Here is a 24,429-nt window from a genome sequence, read left to right on the forward strand (position 1 = left end):
AATGAAAGGACCAAAGGGGAATCGAACCTGTGAGCTTTTCAAAGATATATTGAAATTTGACCATTATGACACTTGTTGAGTTTTAACATTAAATTTAAAAAAATAATATATGTTAGATTTTAGCGGTTAAATTGTAAATTTCTAACATCGTACTCTTCCCTTGAATTATACAAAACAATAATGTCATTTGGTAAGTACGATTTATTCTTATAACGAAATTTTATACGTTGAACTTCAACTTCAACAAAATAATTATTTTATTTAAATTTTAAGCCTTGTTTGATTCCCATTTAGTTTAGAATATATTTTTCTTTCCCTCATTTTCGATCAAACATTCTTCAATAAAATAATATTGCACGCAAATTCAAATTTTTTTCTTATTTTTAACTGCACATTCTCCATCAAATCACTACTCCAAAATGCATTTTTTGCAAAAAAAATTACATCAAACGAGCTCTTAATATTTTATTACAACGACGGTCCACGATCAACGGTCAACAACCGCCCGTACTAACTTAACATTCTGGATTCGCCCCTGTGTCCCACGTTATTTCACCGTAATTTCCAAAGCATTGAAATATCAACAAATAATTTGATCTTATCCATTGACATATCAAAGAATTTTAAGTTACTAATCAAAGTCCATTAACCCCTCAAAATTAAGGTCCGATATATAAAATTTAAATTGCGATCAATTGAATTTCACATAACCCAATTCAATACATCCCAAAGTATATCATCAATTTGATTACCAAAGTTAAAGATGAACTTTAATAAAATTCAAACAAACTTATCAAAATAATGCATTCATCCGTATATACTAATCGTGGTAACTCCATGTAGCTCAAAGAAAGTCATTGAATTCCTAGAGATTTGGCAAGCAAAGTAAAGATGCCCAATCCAAGTAAAAACTCCTCGTAAGACTTGTTGAAAAACCACTTATCGGACTTGATTAATTGTCCTCTGCTGTCTCAAATTATAAATTGAATCGTTCTACGCTAAACTTAAGCGTTTGACTTATATTATAAAATTGATGAACAAAAAAAGCTCAAATTAGTACAAACAATTTAAAATAAATTCATATTTTATTTTAAAATATTATGAGTATAAATAAATTTTCTGGACAGCAAAAACCTATCCAAAGTCAACTACGTATCATAATCAAATTGCTTCTATTTCAGGCTTTTCATAACCGAAATCACTTTATGATTGATTATGGAAACACTTGTATTGCAAACAGAATACTAAACTCTGTTTGAATGGACAGCAGAAGAAAGAATAATACAAAAATTATCGCCTTAGTAAATAAACTGTTTCAGCTGTCAGCTGACAAAAGAACGTAAAAATTCATTAGTTTTCTTCGGAAACCTTGAAAAATGTGTACGAAAGAATCAAGTTGTTGATACCGTCCATTCTAGGATCCGTTTCAAACTCGGGGACAATATAAAAGAACACCTACAGATCGAAAAGTAGAATTGTGTAACAAGTCTCCAAGAGCAGCAGCAACAGTTAGCTAGAAATTGAAGAAGAAAACTACTTACAGGCATGTCGATCTGCTCTCCAGGGAGCAGTCGCTGCTCTTCAAAACAAAAGCATTGTATTTTGTTGAAGTAAACTGCAGCCTGAAATGTGTCACTATTCAACTATTTGCTTTCTCGAGGTCATATATAGAGAATGTAGAACAAGTAGAATTTTCCACCGCAAATAAAAGATATAAAAAAGAAGAAAAGAAAAGAATGATTCAAATTTTTATTTTTTTATCATCTTGCAGAGTACCAGACAAACATAATCGAATCTTCTGACCCACATTGAACAATGTCACATTGGCATTCATCCCAAAAATATGAATGTAAAAATAGATTTTTGATACTTGTTAGCTGAGCATTAGAGTTTATTCAATACATAAATATTAAAAAAATGTCCAGATAAGCAGGACAAGCTTGGAGTGATGAACAGTCAAATGAAAGGATTACTCTGCAGTATTAAGTCGAGTTTAAAGCCTTCTTGATACTAGGAAAATTTCCCATTAACAGGAGGATATGGAGGAGTAAGAAATTTCAAACCAGTGGAAAGTACAATGGGTGATACAAAAAGGGAAAAAAGTTCATTGGGTGAAATTAATATTTCAAGATCATTCCGGCGTAGAATTTCAGTTTGCAGTAGACAGTAGTTGAAAGCCATTGCAGGTTTTTGCCACATCTATGAAATGGACTTTAAAACAATCCTATGGAGCATCCCCTATTAGCAAATAGGGGCACGTTTTATATGACACTACGTATAATTTACAAGTGGACAAGGGTCAGTATGGAGATGAGAAACAAAATGCAGAAGAAAAAATAGCAAGAAAAAGAAAATGGAGAAATTTGTTTGCATTACAGTTGTGCTGTAACGATATACTGACGAACAGATTTATAGACTAAATGAAAACTAAAAGAATATAAGAGAACCTAAATCAGAGTGACAGCTGAAAAGAATTGATCAACTGCATCGATGCCTAGATTAAACTCTTCCTCAATGCAGTCCCCATAACAAAAATAATTTGAATATCTTAAATTATCTATGCCCCAAACACTTCTCTGGTATCACAGAAAGGGAAATATTATGCCAAAGGGACCCATTAAGATCCACCGGAACCTAGCTTTTTTACCGTCTTTTTGGAGAAAATTGTAACTTCATATTAAATTGGTGCTAAACTACGAATTATCTTGTTTTAACTCAGTAAAACAAAATGATGACAGGAACACAGAATGACTTTCACATCAGGCCTCAAAGACGAACATCATTGGCAACAGTTCAACCTAACTAATCCTGGTCACCCAACCAAAATTTTGAATTAGAAGACTCCAAAATAGTTTGGAAAAATATCTAAACAAGTAACAGGAAAGATTATAGAGAAAATAGAAATTCTGAGAGAATAATAAGCTGAAGCATTTGAATATGAACTATTCTTGGGTGACAACCCCCTGGACGTCCAGGGGGTTGTCACAAGGGCTTTAGCCTTTGAATATTCATACCTTCATTGGAGTAACATTATAAGTAGATACACCAGTAATGGGGGTTGAACTTCGATTTTCAGCAGTGTAAAATGCAAGGGCACTCTCTCCTGGCTTGACCCTTACCTGAAGCCAGATACCATAGAAATGTGATTAAACATCCCAACCCATGTAATATACCTGCACATGTTCTGCCAAAACAAATACGAGCAGACACATGCACACACGAGGTCGAGCAAAGACAAACATATTAGTTCATATGCATATAACAAAAGCACCTCTCTCTGTGTTGGAACAAACTTCCAGGGCATTCCATCAGCCACATCAGCATTGAACTGCACAATAACATCACTGTAAGAACAATACTTTGAAGTTACCCAAACATGATGCAAATAATGCAAAATTCAAGAATTTTTTATCAATACTCTCTATATTCTTTGAAGTTTCAACCCACTCTCATCTGTTACTACAAGATGAAAACAATGCTTTTAATTTGACAAACCATCTCTTATTAGGACCAAAGAAGTGGATGTTCCTAGATCTGGTGGACCAAGAATCAGAGGCAAAATGTGGGAACAAAGCAAGTTGATGATTGAATGGTGAAACTTCAAACTAAGGATTTATTATCAAGGCAAAGTTAATCAGAAGAAGATATATATTTTATCTTCCTCCCTTCTTGGAGAATCACTTCCCATCTAAGCAAGCTATCATCTTAATCTTAATAAAACAACTCATTTAGACCTTTCAGGATCTTAAATCTGGAGATCAAGATAGAGAAAATGAGAAGTCAATGGAACAAACGTGCTTCTTATCCACAAAAATAAATCTTAATAGTAGTCCATACATATTAAATCACTGGCATCTGTTAAAGTTAACGATTATTTTTGCATTGGAATTCTACTATTTCTGTTTACTTTAAATTTTCCTCTTACAAACTTTCAGATAAAAATATTATTTTTGTCCTGTTTATCTCCCATGTATCTTTCTTGTTTACAAAGATCCAAATACTCTTCTAGCAAATGAAGGAAATCCCTTAAATCTTTTAATGAATGAAGAATGGCAAGAATTGATTTATAATTATTCAAGCAACGAAAGCCTCACCTGGATGTAAGTGTTCCTTCTTTGGCATGGCGAACTATCTTTTCTTCAACACTCTGCATAAAACGAAGATATTGAATCTTTGTGTCAGAAAGTCATCAAAAATAAAATAAAAAAATAACTACACTACGAATCAAGAGAGGCTATTTCACCTCACGACGTTGAACAGTGCCTCCATAACCAGAAGCCTGGCAAAACCTCCTGTATAGAGGAACTGCAGCATAACTACACCCTACCATTGTAAAAACCAATCCCATCAAGTACAAAAGCATCTTATTCGATTTCTGTTCCGGGGAAGCCAGACTAGCATATGGATGTTGGAGACTAATCCAAAAAGATGACGTCTCCAAGTTGTAACTCCTCATATGCCCTCTATTATTTTCACTCACCGAAATAAAGCTCCGATACTCAGTCCGGAATTCTCGTCCATATATGTTACAATTATTGGATCCATACAAATTGTATCTTGGAGCAAATGCCTATATTGGAAATCATAACATATGTATAAATAACTTATTCATCTACAAAAGAATACATAAAAAAACACTGAAATGTTAAATTTATGATATGTATAAGAATAATTCCAAAAACTAAAACTAAAAGTCATGACATCAACTACCTGGACTCGATGGGGGGCTGACGAATTGGTCTGTTGAGGTAGGAAGAGAAAAGGGTTTCTCTTGAAAGTCTGGAAAGCAACATGCTCAGGAAGAACGGATTGTTTTAGATATGCCAAAAAACCATTCATAGCATCTGCAGCAAAAACAGTTTGCACCTAATTAGTTTCCTGGAAATGGTGAGTATGCTTAATGTTAATCTTCTATTCTCTGGTTTGAAAATACTACAATCTAAATACTTACAATTTATAGCCTAGAAATAAAGAGAAAAGAAGAGTAAATTACAAGGACATAATATATAGGACCTCTAAGCCTATTATGCTCCTTTTGTTAACATTCATAGCATCTGCAGCAAAAACAGTTTGCACCTAATTAGTTTCCTGGAAATGGTGAGTATGCTTAATGTTAATCTTCTATTCTCTGGTTTGAAAATACTACAATCTAAATACTTACAATTTCTAGCCTAGAAATAAAGAGAAAAGAAGAGTAAATTACAAGGACATAATATATAGGACCTCTAAGCCTATTATGCTCCTTTTGTTAGTAAATGTTAGCTGAATTTATTGACCCCATTTACCCTCGAAGATTAGAAGAGCAATGAGCATGAGCTGGAGGCCACCAAGTGTCACATGCAGATATTGAAACGAACTCAAGCTGGGTATTCTTGAACTTTGGATCCAAAGTAACCTCATTTAACAACACTGCTACAACCTATCCTAGAATACGCTTGAGATCAGATTTTTATTTGGAAAAACAATTATACCCTCATTTTCAATTAAATGAAAAAGACAAAAAGATAGAAAAATAATTTCCTCTCTGCTGACCCACCCCCAAACCCCAAACTGGCAAGGCAGCAATTACACTTAACTCAATCATCAATTTAGTTTCGTTTAATATGCGAGGAGCAATTTCATTTAAGTCAATCAGCGACGATTTCATTTGATTTGCAAAAAGCAGTAACTTTTTACAACCTTATTTTTAACTCAAGCAGCAATATTTTGCAAGAAGCAGAAATCAATTAGATAATCCGAAGTGAGCAAAATAAAAATTGGCCGGCTCTAAAAAATGGTAATCTACAGCACCAGCAAACGAAATTAAAAACAATAAGTATTTTTAATATCATTCAGGGAAAAAAAAAGAATAACAAAAAAAAAATAGTACCTCGTTCCAGGGAAAGGCAAACCGCAACTACGATGCTGCAATTCTGATTATAATTGATGCTGTGTATGAATTAGGGTTTAGAATTGGTATAAGAAACTCTCCCTGAAGCCGCTGAGCTCTGAATCTCAAGATATTGAGTGCTTAAAAAATGAAAGGAAGAAAGATAAATTTACTTTTGATTTTTGATTTTGCCATTTTTGTTGTAAAATACTTATTTATTTTAATAGTACACCAAAGATAAATTTACTTTTGATTTTTGATTTCGTAATCTACAGCACCAGCAAACGAAATTAAAAACAATAAGTATTTTTAATATCATTCAGGGAAAAAAAAAAGAATAACAAAAAAAAAATAGTACCTCGTTCCAGGGGAAGGCAAACCGCAACTACGATGCTGCAATTCTGATTATAATTGATGCTGTGTATGAATTAGGGTTTAGAATTGGTATAAGAAACTCTCCCTGAAGCCGCTGAGCTCTGAATCTCAAGATATTGAGTGCTTAAAAAATGAAAGGAAGATAGATAAATTTACTTTTGATTTTTGATTTTGCCATTTTTGTTGTAAAATACTTATTTATTTTAATAGTACACCAAAGATAAATTTACTTTTGATTTTTGATTTTCCCTTTTTTTGTTGTAAAATACTTATTTATTTTAATAGTACACCACATTTTCAATTTTTAACACATACATCATTTACCGTAGATATTTACATGCAACTAAGACTAAGCTTAGCTAAATATGCTTATGATCATGATCATGCATGTGCTCTTTGTTGGACTCTGAACTCTGACCTAACTTAAATATGTATATTTTATGAGTGCCTAACTTGTGTAAAAATTCAAATTGAATCACAGAGGTCAACTCGAACCAATAACAACTATAATTCTAGGAGACATAATAATTATAGTTCCTTGCCACACTGTTGAACCATCCAATCCTCCAATCAATGAACAACACTCGAAAGAAATGACACGAACACCTCCTCTTTTCCACCAATCAGTTTCCATAACTTCTTATCCATAATCAGCTCATCATTCTCAGGCAATGCAACAAGATCCACATCGTGATGACCTAATGAAAGTTGACCTCATCAAACCAATCAAAGATAAGATCACGTGCTCTTTGTTGGACTCCGAACTCCGACCTAACTTAAATATGTATATTTTATGAGTGCCTAACTTGTGTAAAAATTCAAATTGAATCACAGAGGTCAACTCGAACCAATAACAACTGTAATTCTAGGAGACATAATAATTATAGTTCCTTGCCACACTGTTGAACCATCCAATCCTCCAATCAATGAACAACACTCGAAAGAAATGACACGAACACCTCCTCTTTTCCACCAATCAGTTTCCATAACTTCTTATCCATAATCAGCTCATCATTCTCAGGCAATGCAACAAGATCCACATCGTGATGACCTAATGAAAGTTGACCTCATCAAACCAATCAAAGATAAGATCATTGGCGCGCCTTTCAAGCTCAACACTATAACTGATTTGATTGACAAGGCATAAGTCCGTCAATAAGTATCTTTTCTCCCTATAAAAAGAGACGAAAGGCTCCCCCCAAAGCCAAAGCTTGGCTTACTTGACAACTTCAAGACAAACACTCTCATTTTCATTTCTCTTCCCCGTGGAGTGATTAAATACTTGTAGTTGGGAATTGTTATCAATTAAAACACCTTTTATCATAAAGTTGGACAAAAAATTATCTTTACAATTTTTGATGTCAACACTCTTATTTTATAAATAAATAAATTTTGAAAAGAAGAAGAAGAGGGTTCTAGAAAATGACCACACAGAATCTGATGAATCCACTGAATATTAGCAATAAAGGAGCGTATTTATACTCGTACTGTCAACTATTGAGCTCCATCAAATTCAACGATTCAGATGAACTATGATTTCCCACTATGTAGAAGCAACATTTTACACAAAATCGCTTTTTCATATAGCAACATTAACTAAAAAATTGGACCAAAGTTTTAGCTTCATTATATGAATTTACTCGGCAATACTGATTCATGAATTTATCAAAAAAACATCTTACATTATTATACTAAAATTCACCAATCACTCATCAACGTCTAAATAAAAAACTTAGCAAATGGCCCCCCGGGGCACGGCTCAACTGGTGGATCAATCAACATTTGTCTTGCTTCCAGCGGTAGGGTGGAGGTTCGAATCTTGGTGGGAACTTGCGGCTAGATTTATTTGGTATGGAGTAATCACTTTGGAGGAGGATCTCTTGTGCGCAGAAGTGTACAGGCGGTGAGAGGAACCTGTGATCCAGTTGAGGCATAACCGGCGATTTACCCACCCCCAGTAATGATGCTTGGGAGGTCCAGGATTTAATTTAGTGTAAGTTGGGATACCTGGATAAAAAACAAAAAAAACAAAAAAACTTAGCAAATGTTACGGTATTTCATTGTCATCATCACATTTTTCAATAATAAATGTATATTAATTCATTGAAGTCGCACACTACAATCACTCGTAGGAAGCTGCAAGGAAGAAATCTCAAGAATAGAATAGATATACCCATTTGAAGTAATGAATTAGAGACTATACAAAATCTATTGATACCAGAAAATTCATTATGTTACTTGCATAATGATTTTTTGGAATTTATGGTTTGAATGGTGACTTGCCATTCCCAGTCTTCGTGGAAAATACTTGTGAAAAAAGTCAATTCAATCTTGCTCTGACGGCAGTGCTTTAGCCCATGTTTGTTGCCTGTTATTTTATATTCTACTCATTCTTAACTACACATTTTTTATTAAAATAATATTACACATCAATAAAAAAAAATTCATTATTTTTTAACCACACATTCTCCATACTACTATTCCATTATACATTTTTCAAAATTAAAGGAGCTCAAATATACCCTTATATTTGTTTACTATTCTTTCTTTATCTTCTTGACCATTAACAAAGATAAAGACAATGGATTAGTGCATCAGTTACCTAAACCCAATCTCTAATTGGCATGGAACTTTTTTTGACTTAATCGCGTGGATGGAGACAATGTTACTTTGTGCGCGCTAATGTTTGATTTTAACCTCAACTTTTTATTAACTTTTTAAGATAATTTGTGGTTGTAAATCAACCGCTAGCAAATGCTCTCGTAGTGTTAGTTTCGAAGCTCAAGTTTACCGATTGAAGTGCTTGATTTTCATTTGATGAGGTGATTCATAACCAAATGATCACCCATTGCGTGAACCATTTGAGACAAGCAAAATTTTCAGGACGATTTAAATCGCATTGTAGCGATTGCTACGGCGTCTTGCTACTTACTTGTGTCAAAGCTAGCTTAGTTAGAGATAGCAAAGTCAAAGGTAAGATATAGTTATTTTAAACAAGAACTTGATTATTAACTGTTTGATTAAATATTACTCGATTGTATACATAATTATTTTATATCATTTTTTATTTATGAAGTTACCAATGAAAGTATATATACTTCACCTAAAAATTCAATATTAAAAATAAATAAATAAATAAAATAAAATAGGCGAGAACTTTCTCCATATCCTTTTGGTTATTTTTTTCCTTCTCTCTTTCATAAAGAAACGGGATTTAGTTTTCATTTCCCGTTAAGTTTGGCACGACATTTTTGACTATGGAAACCCAAATAATCGACCGTTGAATCCAATAATCCTCAAACGGTCACATTCAACAACCCTCTCTCTTTCTCTGCCCACACCAAGCCCACACCTCAAAATCTATAAAATGTCTTCATTCATTAATTTCTTCAAACACCTGTGTTGTTGTGTAAAATCATTCAACAACTCAATGGAGAAAATTCTAGAATCCCCTCCCAAAACTCTCACAATTCAAACAGAAAACTCCATTCCAGACCAAAACACACCCCCTCCAAATCAGAAATCTCAGACTCCTCCTATCTGCAATTCTGGCAAAGCCGGCACCCCTGACCGACTTAAGGTTCCCAAGGCATTCAAATACCAGGAAAAGTACCTTGCTTTTCTCTTACCTTTACGCTGTTTTTACGTTTGCTAGTCGAGTTGTGATTGGTAATTTTATACTTTGTTTTGGTAGGTATACAAGTCCAACTGATAGACTGATGTCCCCTGTTACGAGAGTTCTTCTTGCTAGAAGTAAAAAGGGCAGCAAGATCTTACCACCCTCTACAAATCAGCCCAAGGTATAGTTCAAAAATTGAAGGTGCCTTCAATAATGATGTAATGACTATTTTTGTCTTGTGATACTACAGATTCAAGCCCTAAAACTTCAGGATGTGGGTTCATTCCAAGATTGAAGTGTTCATTAGATGAGCTAATGATTCTTGATTTTGTTATTTGTTTGGGGGATTGGTGAGGTGGGTGGACTAAGTGGGGTTTTTAGAACTATTGATGCATAAACACAGTTTCTATTGTGTAATTACATGTTTTATACACAATGAGCAAGATTTTAACTTACTTTTACGAGCAAGATTTATTCATTCCATACGAACTTGGTACCATTGAATTGAACCGACATCCCCATCGATTTCAAGTTCACAGACAGACGTGACTAGGTATTGTACAGCATCATCAATAGTCTCGTATCTTGCAAGATCAGGCGGCAGTGAGCTCCCGGGCCAATTTTCTAGCCATTCCTTCAATCTACTTCGGAGTTCTTCCTCGGAAACAAATTCTTCATTCTTACCAGGTTCCATTAAGACATAAGTATCTGTCTGTATATCTGCCCTTCTCCTCCTCATCGCGCGAACCTGAAATAAGCAAATCGCACATGGTGCACTATATTTATGGCATATCTGGTAAACTGGATTGGACAACACTAGACCGTACCTTTATAAGATTGCATTGTAGTCGGGCGTTAAGATTGTGAAAAGTTGGAAAACTTGGTGAAGTAAGAACAGTTGGTGAGCTTAAATGAGAGATTGCAGCAGGGAATTTATTGGTGGCAACTTCTTTTACAAATTGTAGATAGAATTTACCGGTAAAATCTTGAAATCTATGGCATAATATCAGCTTCTCCATAATCTTATGGCACTGCTTTGAAATAGGAATTATAGTGCAACTCCTCCACACTTCATAGATTATGGATATGATCTCATTTTAACCTTAAATTCTCCTGCACATTCATTGCCCTCGATTTTCAACATATTTACGAAAAAAGGGGGGGCACATGATTTTTAAGGGTCATCATAAATTAACACCACGACTTTCAAGCAATTTTTTAAATAATGTCCATTAGGTAAAATTAAAATGAACTCGCTATTTTTGGTATATTTTCTTACTTTTAATCACACATTCTCTAAAAAATGCTTCTCACAAAATTTATTAATAATCTACATCAAATAGGCTCAAATCATCTCCTTTCTTTTTATACTCAAACAAAAAATTATAAAGGGAAAATTGCAATAGAGGGCCCAAACCTTAATAAATTAGCAGACTTTCCCCAAACATTTAATTTATTGCAACCGTCACTCCAAATCTTTCAAAACGTTGCGGCGGAGGCCCTTTTTGGATGATTTTCATCCAAATGTCAGTTAGATGATTAAAAAATTTGACTTTAACCATATTTTTAATATTTTTGAAATGATAAAATAGTAACTTTTGATTTATTACATTAAAATAACCTAGAAATTAAATTAAAAAAAAAAGTCGTCTTCTTTCTCTCACCCCGCCTCTACCCACCCCCAGTAAAATGACTTCGACAAATCAACATAAATAAATAAACAAAAAGTTATATCCACATAAGTAATTTGTAAGTCAAAAATATGTTTCTATAATAGTTCAATAATTTAATCAATCAGAATGGCACTCAACTATTTTAATGACAGTAGACAAAGCTAAGAACAAGCGCACATTTCGCAACCATAAGTTAAAAACAAAAGATATTCTGAAGTTCTTCATGTATCATTTTAGCCTTCGTGTATCACAATGTTATTGGCAACTAAGAATGTGACTGTTGAAGTTAAAAACATACCACCTAACACCGTTAAATCATTAAGCTCTGTTCAAGATTATCATAGGTGTAGACTATAAATAATAATTAAAAGCTAAAAGAACAATTAACATCAAGGCATCATGAACACACACGGAAAAAAATCCAATAATAACCCTTCATATGACCTCCACACACACAGCTATATTGAAACCCTAAAACAATTAAGAATACCTCATTAAGAAACCAGGAGATTTCGTTGGAGGGGACTACGTGGGTGGACCTGGTAGTAAAATTTTCACCTTAATTTATTTGTCTACTTTGTACTAATGTGTTTATCATCAAGGTTGCAGTTAGTTTAGCAAAAGTTCTTTAACCACTACATTGTTATCGTACAACACAGGAGAATTGATATGACTATTTTAGAAAATTTAATCGTGATCTCCTATACAATTCATAGTGCACAATAAGAACATAAATCCAAATTCGGACAGGCAAAACAAGATGTGCATTGCAGCCAGACTAATCAATTCATTTTTCGACAATTGAGTCGAACTTGGCCCATTGGTGCAGTAAGGACCTGGAGATTGGAGAATTTGTTTGTCCATTAGCCAAAGTACCTTTGGAACAGGGAAACATCAGATTCAGATTCTCGGACCCCAGTCTCGATTTCTTTCCCTGCTGACAAGCTGCTGATCAAGAAAGAATAATCCTTTGCCTTTGAAGAAGACTGTAGTAAACCATACCAAAACTTGTTCTCGGCCCCTCATAGTTCATCTGTTGGGCTGTGATGCCAAGGTCCTGTCCAAAATAGGCTGTGATGATAAAAAAGGACCAATATGGAATGAGATGGCCCACTTAACCAAGCCCAATAATTTAGCCCACTCTTAGTCGCTCTGGAGCCGTTGGATTAACCCACTGATCAATGGCTGGTGGTTTTAACTATAAATAAGACCCTTTTCTTTGACCTAGAGATGGAATTGTCATTTTTTTTCTCTTTCTGGAACCTTCAAGGGCTTTGTGTCTTTGTGATTTTTCATCTTCTCTTTGTGAGATTATCTAGTGATTATTTTTGTGATAATCCAGTCCTTGATTTAAGAACTCTCTGTGTGAGTAAACTGTTGTGAAATGGTTTGTCCATTTTTGTGTTCCATTGTAGCGCTCTGAAAGTTGGGATTGTGAGGATCTATGGTTGAGTTGGGTGCCTCTATGATGTTCCTTAGAGGTTTATGGTCTGAGCCTATGAAAGATCAAAACTAGATGCAGTGGTTTTATATTTTTCTATAAAGTTCTCTATTATATTTGTTGTACAGTTTGGATCTTGAATTAATAGTGGTATCAGAGTGTTGATAATTTGTTCTTGAGTCTTCGATCGGAGTCCGAACACTGGAAAATCAATTTTCAGACTTCAGATCGTGAAACCTTAGGTCTCAATCTATGTTGATCTGGGGGTTTGCTAAGCCGATCGATACCTGGACCGTGGAAAATTGAGAAAGTCTTGTGACTTTTGGCCTCAATCTGGAAAAGAACCCTAATTGAGATCCTGTGGGTTCAATCTAAAACTGGAACTCTAAGCGCGAACTTTTACGAGTTCGACCTGCTATTGGCAACCTGGAGAACATTCATCCTTGCTGAAATAACAGATTCTTGATTGTTCTTGGTGGTTAAATGATTAACCACCCTTCAGTTTGCATTTCCTTGACTCTACACGATTGCGCACACACATAACACAGTATATACATGTTTATACCTCTATCTTGATATGTTCCAACTGCTGTATATTGTAGCTACTTGCATCAATGCATGGTATCTCATTATACTTGTCTGTGATCATTTGATTGGGTGTTTCAAATTGAGCCTTGACCTGAGAACTTTGATTCTCACGGAATCCTGGTGAATTTGATCACTCTTGTGCTCCTGTAGACTTTTATTTGTGTACCTGAGATATTGATTCCGCCTATTTTGTATTAATTCCTTGGTTCTTGTATTGTTTACATTGATATAATAATTGATCTTGTTATTGTTGAAATTTCTTGTAACTAGAAGTAATTGTGATTCATTCATCTGATTGCATTTTATTCTTCTGTGATCTAAAACATCATTTTTTGCAAAGGTCAAATTCAACATACTTTCAAAAGTTGATCATCTGTCTTGTTTTAATTTTTTGGAAATATTGTTAGTTTCTTTTGAACTTGGTGTTTTTTATGGAAAATGAGATTTTTTCATTTGGTAACAAAAAATGCGAGGTGTTTTAGTTCAGCAAAAAGTTTCTAAAGCAATAACAGATGAATTTCCTGACACCATGACAAATGATCAAAAGGAAGAATCTTATGACCTTGCTTATACCTCTATTATTCTGCATTTGTCCGATCAAGTTTTAAGAAAAGTAGGAAAATATGATACTGCTAAGGCCATGTAGGATGAACTAGAGAAACTTTACCTACGTAAGTATCTGTCTAATAAGTTGTTTCTATTAGAGAAATTTTTTAGCTTTAGGATAGACCCTACTAGAGACTTAGAAGACAGTATAGACATTTTTAATAAGTTAGTTCAAGATATCATTAATACATGCGAGAAAGTTTCTAATGAGTATAAGGTTGTAGTGTTACTTAATGCTATACCCGACGCTTATAAAGAGGTTAAAGCCGTCATTAAGTATGGTAGAGATACTTTTACACCTGATATTGTCATAGACTTTTTAAGGAGTAAGGAACTTGAACTTAAGTCTGAAAGAGGTAATAGTGGGCCTTGTTTGTTAGAGGGAGGACTCTAAGTAGGTCTAGTGGTACTGAGAAGAGCTATAATAATCAGGGAAACGATAATAAGAGAAAGTTTAAAAGTAGAGGCAGGTCTAAGTCAAGGACTAGGATCAAAAAGTGTTATGGGTGTGAGAAAACTGGACATTTTATTAAAAACTGTTTTAAGAAGAAAAATGAACAGAAAGGTAGGGGTGTTGAGAAGGAAATGTGGTAGAATTTGAAGGTTTTACCACAGTAGATGTATATGCTGTGACTGAACATTTACCTAACTCTATAAATGTTGCAGAAGAAGGAAATTAGAACCAAGAATGGATCTTGGATTCTGGTTATACCTTCAATATGACCTCTAAGAAGAGCTGTTTAGAAGATTTTAAGAAAACTGATGGAGGTGAAGTGGTTATAGGTAATAATATAGCCTGCAGAGTTGAGGAAGTTGGGAATTTCACTTTGAAATTTGATAATGGATATATTTACACCCTTGAAAAGGTTAGGAATGTCCCAGAATTAAATAGGAACATAATTTCCATGGGAAATCTGGATGATATGGGGCTGCAAGGAAGGATATGAGATGATTTTTTGAAGGTGATAAAGGGATCACTTGTTATTTTTAAAGGTGTTAAAAGAAACGGGATATATGTGGTCAAAGCTAGTACAGTGGTTGACCACATAGGTGAGTCTTCTAGTGTTGAAGTTGATGTCACTTTGAAATAGCACAAGAGACTGGCCCATGTAGGGGAAAAGGGCCTACATATCCTTTATAAGAAAGGTGTGTTTGGGAAAGACTATATATCTAAGGTGTCATTTTGTGAAAACTGCACTTTAGGTAAGCAACATAGGCTGCATTTTAACACAGGAAAGCATAGAACCACCTCGGTCCTTGAGTATATACATGCTGATTTATGGGGGCCTTCATCTACTATCACTCTAGGAGGAAATATATATTTCTTGTCTTTGATTGATAATTACTCTAGGAATATTTGGGTTCATTTGTTGAAACATAAATCTGAAACCTTTGAGAAATTCAAAACTTGGAAGATTCTTGTGGAAAATGAAACTGGGAAGAAAATTAAGACTCTTAGGACTGATAATGGTCTAAAGTTTTGAAATGCTGAATTTGATCAGTTGTCCAAAGAGGCTGGGATTAAAAGGCATAAAACAGTACCCTATACACCTCAACAGAATGAAGTGGTTGAGAGGATTAATAGAACCTTACTAGCTAAGGTTAGGTGCATGTCGATAGGTTCAAGTGTTCCTGAGGTTTTATGGGGTAAAGCGGTAATAAAAACTTCATATATTGTTAATAGGACCCCCTCAAGTGCTCTAAGTGATAAGACCCCTGAAGAGTTATGGACAGGACATGTGCCTAATTATTTCCACTTAAGAATTTTTTGTTGTGCTGCTTATTCCCATCAGAGTATCGAAAAACTTGAACCTAGGGCCCAAAAATGTGTTTTCTTGGGATATCCTGATAAGGTTAAAGGTTATAGACTATGGAGTAAAGAGTCTAAAGGTTTCAAAATCATTACCAGCAAAGATGTCACTTTTGATGAGTCAAAAATGCCTTGTTTAGAAAATAAGGAGCCAAGAGGGCTATCTGGTGATGAAAAGTGTGATAGTACCAAGCTACAGATGGAGCTTGGCTTACCTACTGAACCTGTTGATCATGAACATGTGGAGGAAGAAGTTGAAACAGCTTCTGGTCCTCAAGATAATGAAGAGGAAAGTGTTCAAGAAAATCTGGAAAGTCAACCTGATGAATTGGGGGATTACCATTTAGCGAGAGATAGGACTAGGAGAGAAGTAAGAGAGCCTCTTAGGTATGGGGATTACCTTTCACTTGTTGTTTTGTTCTATCAAGACTTAGTGTTTAAAAAACCAAAATCTTATGAAAAGGCTATGAGCAGCAAGAAATCTGAGCTTTGGCATGCTTCTATGATAGATGAAATGGACTCCTTAATGAAAAATGAGACCTAAACTTTAGTTCCTAAACCTGCAGGTAAGACCCTTGTTGATTGCAAATAGATCTTTAGTGTTAAGGAGAGAAATACTGAAAAGATGCCCATAAGATTTAAGGCTAGACTTGTAGCAAAGGGATTTACACAAAAAGAGGGCATACACTTCAATAAAAAAATTTCTTTTGTGATTAAATATACTACAATTAGAGTTATGCTTGCTCTTGTTGCTCGTTATGATCTTGAACTTGAACAAATGGACGTGAAAACTATCTTCTTGCATGGTGACCTTGATGAAGTGATTTATATGAGACAACACCCGATTTTATTGATGACTCTAAATCTGATCATGTGTGTTTGTTAAAAAGATCATTATATGGATTAAAGCAATCTTCATGACAATGGTACAAAATGTTTGATAATTTTGTATCTACTATTGGTTTTATAAGAAGTGAATTTGATCATTGTCTTTATTTTAAAAGAAATGATGAAAATGTTATTGTTGCCTTTGTACTTCCTTATGTGGATGATATGTTGCTAATTGGTTAGAATATGCATGTTGTTAATCAAATAAAAACGTATTTAAGTGCTAAATTTGAAATGAAAGACCTAGGATATGCAAAGAGAATTTTAGGGATGGAAATCACTAGGAAAAGGCACCATATGTTACTGAACTTGAAACAAACTGCATATGTGGAAAAAATGTTGACTAAGTTTGCCATGCATAACTCTAAATCAGTTTCACTTCCCTTGGCCAGCCATTTTAAACTTAGTAAAGAGCAATGTCCTGTAGAAGAATCTAACATTAGACAAATGGAAAAAAAATACCCTATGCTAATGCAGTAGGATCTGTCATATACACCATGGTTTGTACTAAGTCCGATGTAGCTCATTCCATTAGCACGCTTAGTATATTTATGGCTAATCCAGAACTAGAACATTGGGTTGCTCTAAAATGGCTGTTGAGATATTTGAAAGGATCTTGACATCTCGGTTTGATTTTTAGTGCCTGTAATTAAGGTGTTGAACTTAAGGGTTTCGTAGATTCAGATTTTGCTGGAGATAGAGACAATAGGAAATCTACTACTACTTATGTGTTTACTTTATGCAATACATGTATTAGTTGGAAATCACAACTTCAACCTATCGTTGCTTTATCTACTACTGAACCTGAGTATGTTGCTGCAACTGAAGTAATAAAAGAAGCATTGTAGCTTAAGGGCTTGTTATCTGAAATAAATGAATTAAGGAATCATGTTGTTTTATATTCAGACAGTCAAAGTGTAATTCACATGTGTAAGAACCCTGTTTTTCATAAAAGAACCAAACATATTGATGTTAAGTTGCATTTTATTAGAGATGTTATTTCTAAAGAAAGTGTGTTACTTGAAAAAATTGCAACTCGATTTAATCCAGCTGATTTAGGGACTAAGGTAATACCCCTTAACAAGTTTAAGTCCTTTTCACAAATTTTGAACATTTATGCTGGTTAAACTTTTTGGTTCTGTACAGTTGCTGAACCTGATGCCTGTTGGAAATATTGGGAAGCTATTCTTGGCAATAAAGATATAAATTACATTTATTAGGCTGCTTGTATGACCATTGGTATCAAGGTGGAGATCTGTTGGGTTGTGATGCCAAGGTCCCGCCCAACATAAGCTATGATGATAAAAAAGGCCCAATAGGGAATGAGATGGTCCACTTAACCAAACCCAATAATTCAGCCCACTCTTAGTCGTTCTGGAGCCGTTGGATTAACCCACTAATCAATGGCTGGTGGTTTTAACTATAAATAAGACCCTTTTCTTTGACCTAGAGATGGAATCGTCATTTTTCTTCTCTTTCTAGAACCTTCAAGGGCTTTTTGTCTCTGTGATTTTTCATCTTCTCTTTGTGAGATTATCTAGTGATTATCTTTATGATAATCGAGTCCTTGATCTGAGAACTCTCTGCGTGAGTAAACTGTTGTGAAGTGATCTGTCCATTTTCGTGTTCCATTGTAGCGATTCTGAAGTTGGGATTGTGAGGGTCTATGGTTGAGTTCAGTGCCTCTGTGATGTTCCTTAGAGGTTTATGGTCTGAGCCTATGAAAGATCAAAACTAGATGCAGTGGTCTTAGATTTTTCTGTAAAATTCTCTATTATAGTTGTTGTACAGTTTGGATCTTGAATTAATATCATCTTCATTATGAGATCCTTCATTGAGGCAGTTGATAAGCGATTGACATACACTGAGAGAGAAGGTGACAATGATGGTGATATAGACAGTGGCAATGATGAGATATGGCTTCTATTGCATTTTGATCTCAGAAAGGCCCTTGAGTTCCATGGAGGTCATAAAGACGGCTGAGAAAGAATTTGCAGTGAATTGTCCCAATGCTATGTGCACTTGGTGACCTCGAATATAAAAAAGGAAAGCATAAATGAAAGAAAGTCTTCTCATATTTGATTTTGTTTGACAAAGAACAATACAAAATATACATAAAATAGAACAAAAACATAAATTGGAATATGGTAATCTAGTTTCTTTTCATTTATCTAGATGTCAATCATTTACAAAGATCAATCAAAAATAAATTTTAGGCCACAAGGCAGATCCTCGGTTACATGTTTGTTGCAAGTTATTACATGAAACGAATGTGTATAATTTGACCAAAAGGAGCAATATAAACATGTAAATATCACCATCATATTGATATTATACACGTGTATCCATGAGCTCAAGCACCATCCTCCTGATTGCATAACTTGTCAGATCCAAATAATGAAGTTTAAACACAGAAATATACTTACAATATGCTATGGACCCATAACATATGAATTAACAACTAAGAGATGTACGTGTAAACTTAAAAAGGACAACTCAAAAATAAAGCTTCAGCGAATAAATATAAAACCTTGAAGTGATAATGTAGAACCCCAAATAATTTTAAACACCTTAGTGGCACTAAGACATGAATATTGGATGGCTAAAGTATATTTCAGATTTTTAGTCTCATTTGATACCCATTTACGACATAGAAAACATTCGATTTGTAGCTCTTTGAGTTAGCTTTCCAACGCACTTTGAATTACCCCAATCGGATATCAGGAGAAGAAGTTATGATAGAAATACTAAAAGCTGTACAGTATCAGCCGAAGTACGCAGAATATGAAAAATTCCTACGCGATTTTCTAGCACCTTCTAAAACCTATAACTCCCACATAAATGGCACCGTATTAATGAGTATTATGCCCTTCACTTGCCTTTAAGTTGTGAGATTTTCACCTATAAATAGGCCCCAATGCATACACATTTTTCACACCAAGACAAAAGCTTCTAAGCATAAAAGAGAGAGTTTTCAAGTCTAGAAAAAAAAGAAAGGAGAGAAAGGAAAATTAATTTTTCCTAGAAGTTTTGGTACTATCAAGAAGTGTTTTCCAAACATCAATTCTCAACGTAGTGTTTTTTTGAAACATCAAAGGAGTTCATTTTTTAACAAGGTTCAAAGCATCAATCAAGGTAGGTAGAGGTGCAAAGTGTTAATTCGTGTTAAGTTAAAAGTTTCTAGCAAATGAAGATTTATGTTAATGTTTGTATGTCTAATGGTACCTCCGGTACGGCATACACCTTCATGTCTAATTGTACCTTCGGGTACGACATATACTTCCAATCGAGGCGTCGTGTTAAGTCATGACTCTACGTGTTTGGGATTCTACCGAAAATCCTACTATGAAAAGGCTTCTAAAGTTACAGTTTTGAAATGTGTAGCTTGATCACGAATGCACCAATGATATCTATTGAGTTTTTTTAACTCACGGATTTAACCCCCTCTCTACAGATTGATATGATTCTACCTTGGGTCTGGATGATGGAAAAGATAGAGAATGGTGCAACGAGCCCATGGAAAACCCGGTGAACAAGTTATTTAGATTTATTTTTGTGAACGTTTTCAATGTTATTTCTTTAAAGTATTTGAATAATGTTGAACGCGAGAACAAGTTGTGTTTTCTTCAAATAAATGACGTTCCTTTTTTTTATTCAGTGTTTTATTTAAAGTATTCGAAAGGTTGTTGTTAAAATTATCATTGTAAAAATTAAGTTTTCGCTAAAACATATTCTCCTATGACTAAACCACCGGTTAGTTAAGTAAAGTAAGTAGCGTTCCGGTCCACAAGGGGTCGGGGCGTTACAGCGTCGTATCAGAGCACGGTTTAGTCGGTTCTGTAGACCAAAGTATGTTTTTAAAAAAAATGGTTTAGCCGGTTCTGCAGACCAAGTATGTTTTTTAAAAAAAATGAAAAAGTCTAAGATACTCCATGGCATCTTGGATCTATCCATCAATCTCACCCTACAGCTCAGGTATGTTCAAAGTTAATGTTTTCATGAAAAGACTATGTTATGATGCTTTACGATGCTATGGTACAACTTATGCTTATTTTCAAAGATATACTATGCCAGTTAGAAGTGATTTGAAAGATGTGTTTTTTTTCAAAAGATAAGCATTGGGCTAGAATTTATAGGTAGAATGTTATGTAACAGTAACCATTTTTCTAAGAGGAAAAAAAAGTGTATGATATGTGAAAATGCAATAGATATGGCTCGTAGAACGGCTAGGGCATATAGAGGAGCATTGAACCGTAGAATCGCCATTCAGTCCTATGAGAATTACGTGACTGATCTGCTCCATCCACTTGATGAACATATACATGATGTCTATGAGAGATGCATGACAGCGGTGAACGCTGGAATGAAGATAATGCATATTGAGGCTATAAACAACCTCATAGACTCCCTTCCACCTCAATGGGGAGATATGGGAGTTACGGTTAGGGATGTAATGCTAGAGGAGCACCCAAATATATTTGAATTTGAAGTGTATTGCCAATCACTCCTAGACCTATGGAGGGAAAACTTAGAACCTCAACCGGAGATAGTAATTGAACTTGATGAAAAAGAAGAGCCTGAAGAAGGGAATGATCCTGAGCCCGAGCCACAAGTTGAGATGGACATAGAATCCGGATCTGAGGCGGAAGACTCCTCTGGAGATGAGGGTCCACCAAAGAAGATCCGTAGAACCTATAGGAATTAGATTTAAATCCTTGTAACAACTTTCTTTATGTCAAGAAATGAAACTTTATCTTCTTTGTTAGAATTCGAAGTATGAAACTAATAAGAACCATACGTTTTGTCTAAAGGAAAATGGCCCGTGCAAACCAAACCAACTTGATAAGAGATCTCCTCCAAGCGGTCCAAGACCTTGGCAGACAAAACCCGAACCAGGCGCAACCCCTACCACTAGCTCCTAGTGCTCCTCCAACCCATGCTTCAGTGGTCAAGCAATTTAGAAGACACAAGCCCCCTACCTTCAATGGAGCAGCTGATCCACTTGCAGCCGAGGAGTGGCTTCGCAAGTTGGAGAGAATATTCCGATTAATAGGGTGCACGGATGCCCAAAAGGTCCAGTGTGCTGAGTTTATGTTCTCCGGTGATGCAAGCCACTGGTGGGACTCGATGTCAAGGACGAGGACCCCAGAGCATCAAGTGAAATTGACTTGGGAGCGATTTAAAGAGGAAGCAATGGGCAAGTACTTCCCACAATCTTTGAGGGATCACAAAGAAAGTAAATTTCTCCAACTCAAGCAAAGGACTATATCCCTGACTGAGTATGAAAGGAAGTTTGACCAACTTTCAAGATATGCTCCACATCTGGTGGATATGGAGGACAAGAAAGTCAGGAGGTTTGAACAAGGGTTGAACCCAGATATAAGCATGATACTTATGTCCCGTCGTTTCACCTCATACCGTGAAATGCTGGAAAGAGCTCATGCTATCTAGTACCAGAAGACTAGCGCCGAGCAATATAGTCAACTATTCAATCAACCGGACAATAGCAGTATGGGTAAAAGGAAATGGAATAACCAGGACAAGGGAAAGGGCAAGTGGCAGAACAAGAAAGATAATGGCGGAGCCAATGCCAACAAGAGCATTGTGCCAGTTATAGAACCATGTCCTAAGTATGGAAAGACGCATCGTGGCGTGTGTTTGCAAGGGAAGAATGTCTGTTTCAGATGTGGTAAGCCAGGGCATATTTTTAAGGATTGCCCCACATTTACCCCCTAAGAAGGATGATAACAATGACCAGAACCAGAAAGGGAAAGCACGAGTTTTTGTAATGACTCAGAAAGATGCAGAGGAAAACTCGAACGTCATAGCAAGTACTTTATTGACAGCCAATACGCCTGCTTATGTATTGTTTGATTCAGAAGCCACACACTCCTTTGTATCGACAACTTTTATGGCTAAATCTAGTATTACTTGTGATAAGTCGGAAGGTACATTAGAGGTTAGCATTCCTTCAGGCAACCCTTTGAGTACTGATAGAATAGCCAAATCAGTAAGTATTGAAGTTGAGGGAAAACCAATGGAAGCGAACCTATACATGATAGAAATGAAGGATTTTGATGTAATACTAGGCATAGATTGGTTGGGTTGTAATTATGCTACCATCCGATGTAAGGAAAGGGAGGTATCATTTCAGAAACCAGGAGAGGAACCATTTTCGTTCCTTGGAATGAAGACGAAACCCCTTATTCGACTAGTATTGGCTTTACAAGCTGAGAAGATGTTGAGAAAAGAAACATGTCAAGGATATTTAGTAAACATCTCAGGAGAGAAACAGGAGACGATAAAGGTTGAAAATGTACCAATAGTATGGGAATTCATAGATGTGTTTTCAGAAGATCTATCTGGTATTCCACCAGATAGGCAAGTGGAATTCACCATAGACCTAATTCTCGGAGCGGCACCAGTGTCAAAAGCCCCATATCGAATGACCCCGAAGGAACTACAAGAGTTAAAGAAATAGTTGCAAGAACTCCTAGATATGGGCTTTATACGGCCAAGTGTATCTCCATGGGGTGCGCCGGTGTTGTTCGTGAAGAAAAAGGATGGAAGCATGAGGATGTGCATCGATTAGAGGGAGTTAAATCGATTAACTATCAAGAATAAGTACCCACTCCCGAGAATCGAGGATCTGTTAGATCAACTGAAAGGAGCTAAGGTATTTTCCAAGATCGACTTACGATCGGGATACCATCAATTGAAAGTAAAGTCAAAGGATATACCCAAGATAGCTTTCATAACTCGTTATGGGCACTACAAGTTCACAGTGATGCCGTTTGGGCTAACCAATGCACCTGCAGTGTTCATGGACCTGATGAATCGTGTATTTCATCAGTACTTGGATAAATTTGTCATAGTCTTCATTGATGACATTTTGATATATTCCAAGAGTAAGGAGCAATATAAAGAGTACCTAAGAATAGCATTAGAGGTATTAGACAAGGAGAAGTTGTATGCTATATTCAAAAAGTGTGAGTTCTGGTTTGAACGAGTTGGATTTCTTGGACATATAGTCACTGCCCAAGGGATTGAGGTAGATCCAGTAAAAGTGGAAGCAGTAACCAACTGGAAAGCACCAACTAATGTTGGCGAGGTACGGAGCTTTCTAGGATTAGCAGGATATTATCGGAGATTCATAGAAGGATTCTCCAAAATAATTGGACCAATGACGCAGCTTACAAGGAAGGGAGTAAAATTCCAATGGACGGATAAATGTGAACAAAGTTTCCAAGAATTTAAACAGAGGTTGATATCAGTATCCGTGTTAACAACACCTGAGGGTACGAAAGGGTTTGTTATATACAGTGATGCATCCAAGCAAGGATTGGGATGTGTGCTGATGCATGATAGCCTATGCATCAAGACAATTGAAGAAACATGAGCAGAACTACCCGACGCATGATTTAGAACTTGCGGCGGTAGTACACGCCTTGAAGATATGGCGACACTACTTGTATGGAGGGAAGAGCGATATCTACACAGATCATAAGAGTCTCAAATATTTATTCACATAGAATGAATTGACTATGCGACAAAGACGAT

General features: G+C 35.5%; 3 protein-coding genes across 7 annotated transcripts; 1 reads left to right on the forward strand and 2 right to left on the reverse strand.

Annotated features, from left to right (window-relative positions):
* Positions 1-1,156: 1,156 nt before the first annotated feature.
* On the reverse strand, positions 1,157-6,393 carry LOC111400918 (cytochrome c oxidase assembly protein COX11, mitochondrial-like). Of its 4 annotated transcripts, XM_023028386.1 has the most exons (8): positions 5,870-6,042; positions 4,708-4,844; positions 4,244-4,570; positions 4,095-4,147; positions 3,272-3,344; positions 3,015-3,119; positions 1,542-1,622; positions 1,157-1,455 (listed from the first exon to the last, which is right to left on the reverse strand). In XM_023028386.1, the coding sequence occupies exons 2-8, from the start codon at positions 4,837-4,839 to the stop codon at positions 1,351-1,353; spliced, it is 876 nt and encodes a 291-aa protein (XP_022884154.1). In that variant the 5' UTR covers positions 4,840-4,844; positions 5,870-6,042; the 3' UTR covers positions 1,157-1,350. The 4 variants fall into 4 exon arrangements, with proteins under 4 accessions (XP_022884154.1, XP_022884152.1, XP_022884151.1 ...); XM_023028384.1 differs by lacking the exon at positions 5,870-6,042 and adding an exon at positions 6,228-6,393 and having other exon boundaries at positions 1,157-1,622; XM_023028383.1 differs by having other exon boundaries at positions 1,157-1,622; positions 5,870-6,044.
* A 1,455-nt stretch (positions 6,394-7,848) lies between these two features.
* LOC111400919 (protein CHLORORESPIRATORY REDUCTION 7, chloroplastic) lies at positions 7,849-10,950 on the reverse strand. 2 transcript variants are annotated; one of them, XM_023028389.1, is made up of 3 exons: positions 10,691-10,950; positions 10,320-10,611; positions 7,849-8,251 (listed from the first exon to the last, which is right to left on the reverse strand). In XM_023028389.1, the coding sequence occupies exons 1-2, from the start codon at positions 10,880-10,882 to the stop codon at positions 10,339-10,341; spliced, it is 465 nt and encodes a 154-aa protein (XP_022884157.1). In that variant the 5' UTR covers positions 10,883-10,950; the 3' UTR covers positions 7,849-8,251; positions 10,320-10,338. The 2 variants fall into 2 exon arrangements, with proteins under 2 accessions (XP_022884157.1, XP_022884156.1); XM_023028388.1 differs by lacking the exon at positions 7,849-8,251 and having other exon boundaries at positions 10,254-10,611.
* LOC111400920 lies at positions 9,506-10,318 on the forward strand. The gene is made up of 3 exons (XM_023028390.1): positions 9,506-9,853; positions 9,939-10,044; positions 10,114-10,318. Exons 1-3 carry the CDS (start codon positions 9,612-9,614, stop codon positions 10,156-10,158), a joined length of 393 nt encoding a protein of 130 aa, XP_022884158.1. The 5' UTR covers positions 9,506-9,611; the 3' UTR covers positions 10,159-10,318.
* Positions 10,951-24,429: the final 13,479 nt, after the last annotated feature.

This window comes from Olea europaea, chromosome 10 (genome assembly GCF_002742605.1).
Source record: "Olea europaea var. sylvestris chromosome 10, O_europaea_v1, whole genome shotgun sequence".
In the NCBI taxonomy this organism is placed as follows: Eukaryota; Viridiplantae; Streptophyta; class Magnoliopsida; order Lamiales; family Oleaceae; genus Olea; species Olea europaea.

Bases quoted from the DNA above. Each gene is read 5' to 3' on its own strand.
- LOC111400919 (XM_023028389.1), bottom strand. From the start codon at position 10,882: ATGGAGAAGCTGATATTATGCCATAGATTTCAAGATTTTACCGGTAAA. The intron at 10,612-10,690 runs GTACGGTCTAGT...TGCTTATTTCAG, and splicing joins TACAATGCAATCTTATAAAG to GTTCGCGCGATGAGGAGGAG.
- LOC111400920 (XM_023028390.1), top strand. From the start codon at position 9,612: ATGTCTTCATTCATTAATTTCTTCAAACACCTGTGTTGTTGTGTAAAA. The intron at 9,854-9,938 runs GTACCTTGCTTT...TTGTTTTGGTAG, and splicing joins GCATTCAAATACCAGGAAAA to GTATACAAGTCCAACTGATA. The intron at 10,045-10,113 runs GTATAGTTCAAA...GTGATACTACAG, and splicing joins CCTCTACAAATCAGCCCAAG to ATTCAAGCCCTAAAACTTCA.
- LOC111400918 (XM_023028384.1), bottom strand. From the start codon at position 4,839: ATGAATGGTTTTTTGGCATATCTAAAACAATCCGTTCTTCCTGAGCAT. The intron at 3,345-4,094 runs GTGAGGCTTTCG...TTGTTCTTACAG, and splicing joins GAAGGAACACTTACATCCAG to TGATGTTATTGTGCAGTTCA. The intron at 3,120-3,271 runs GTGCTTTTGTTA...ATCTGGCTTCAG, and splicing joins TTGTTCCAACACAGAGAGAG to GTAAGGGTCAAGCCAGGAGA.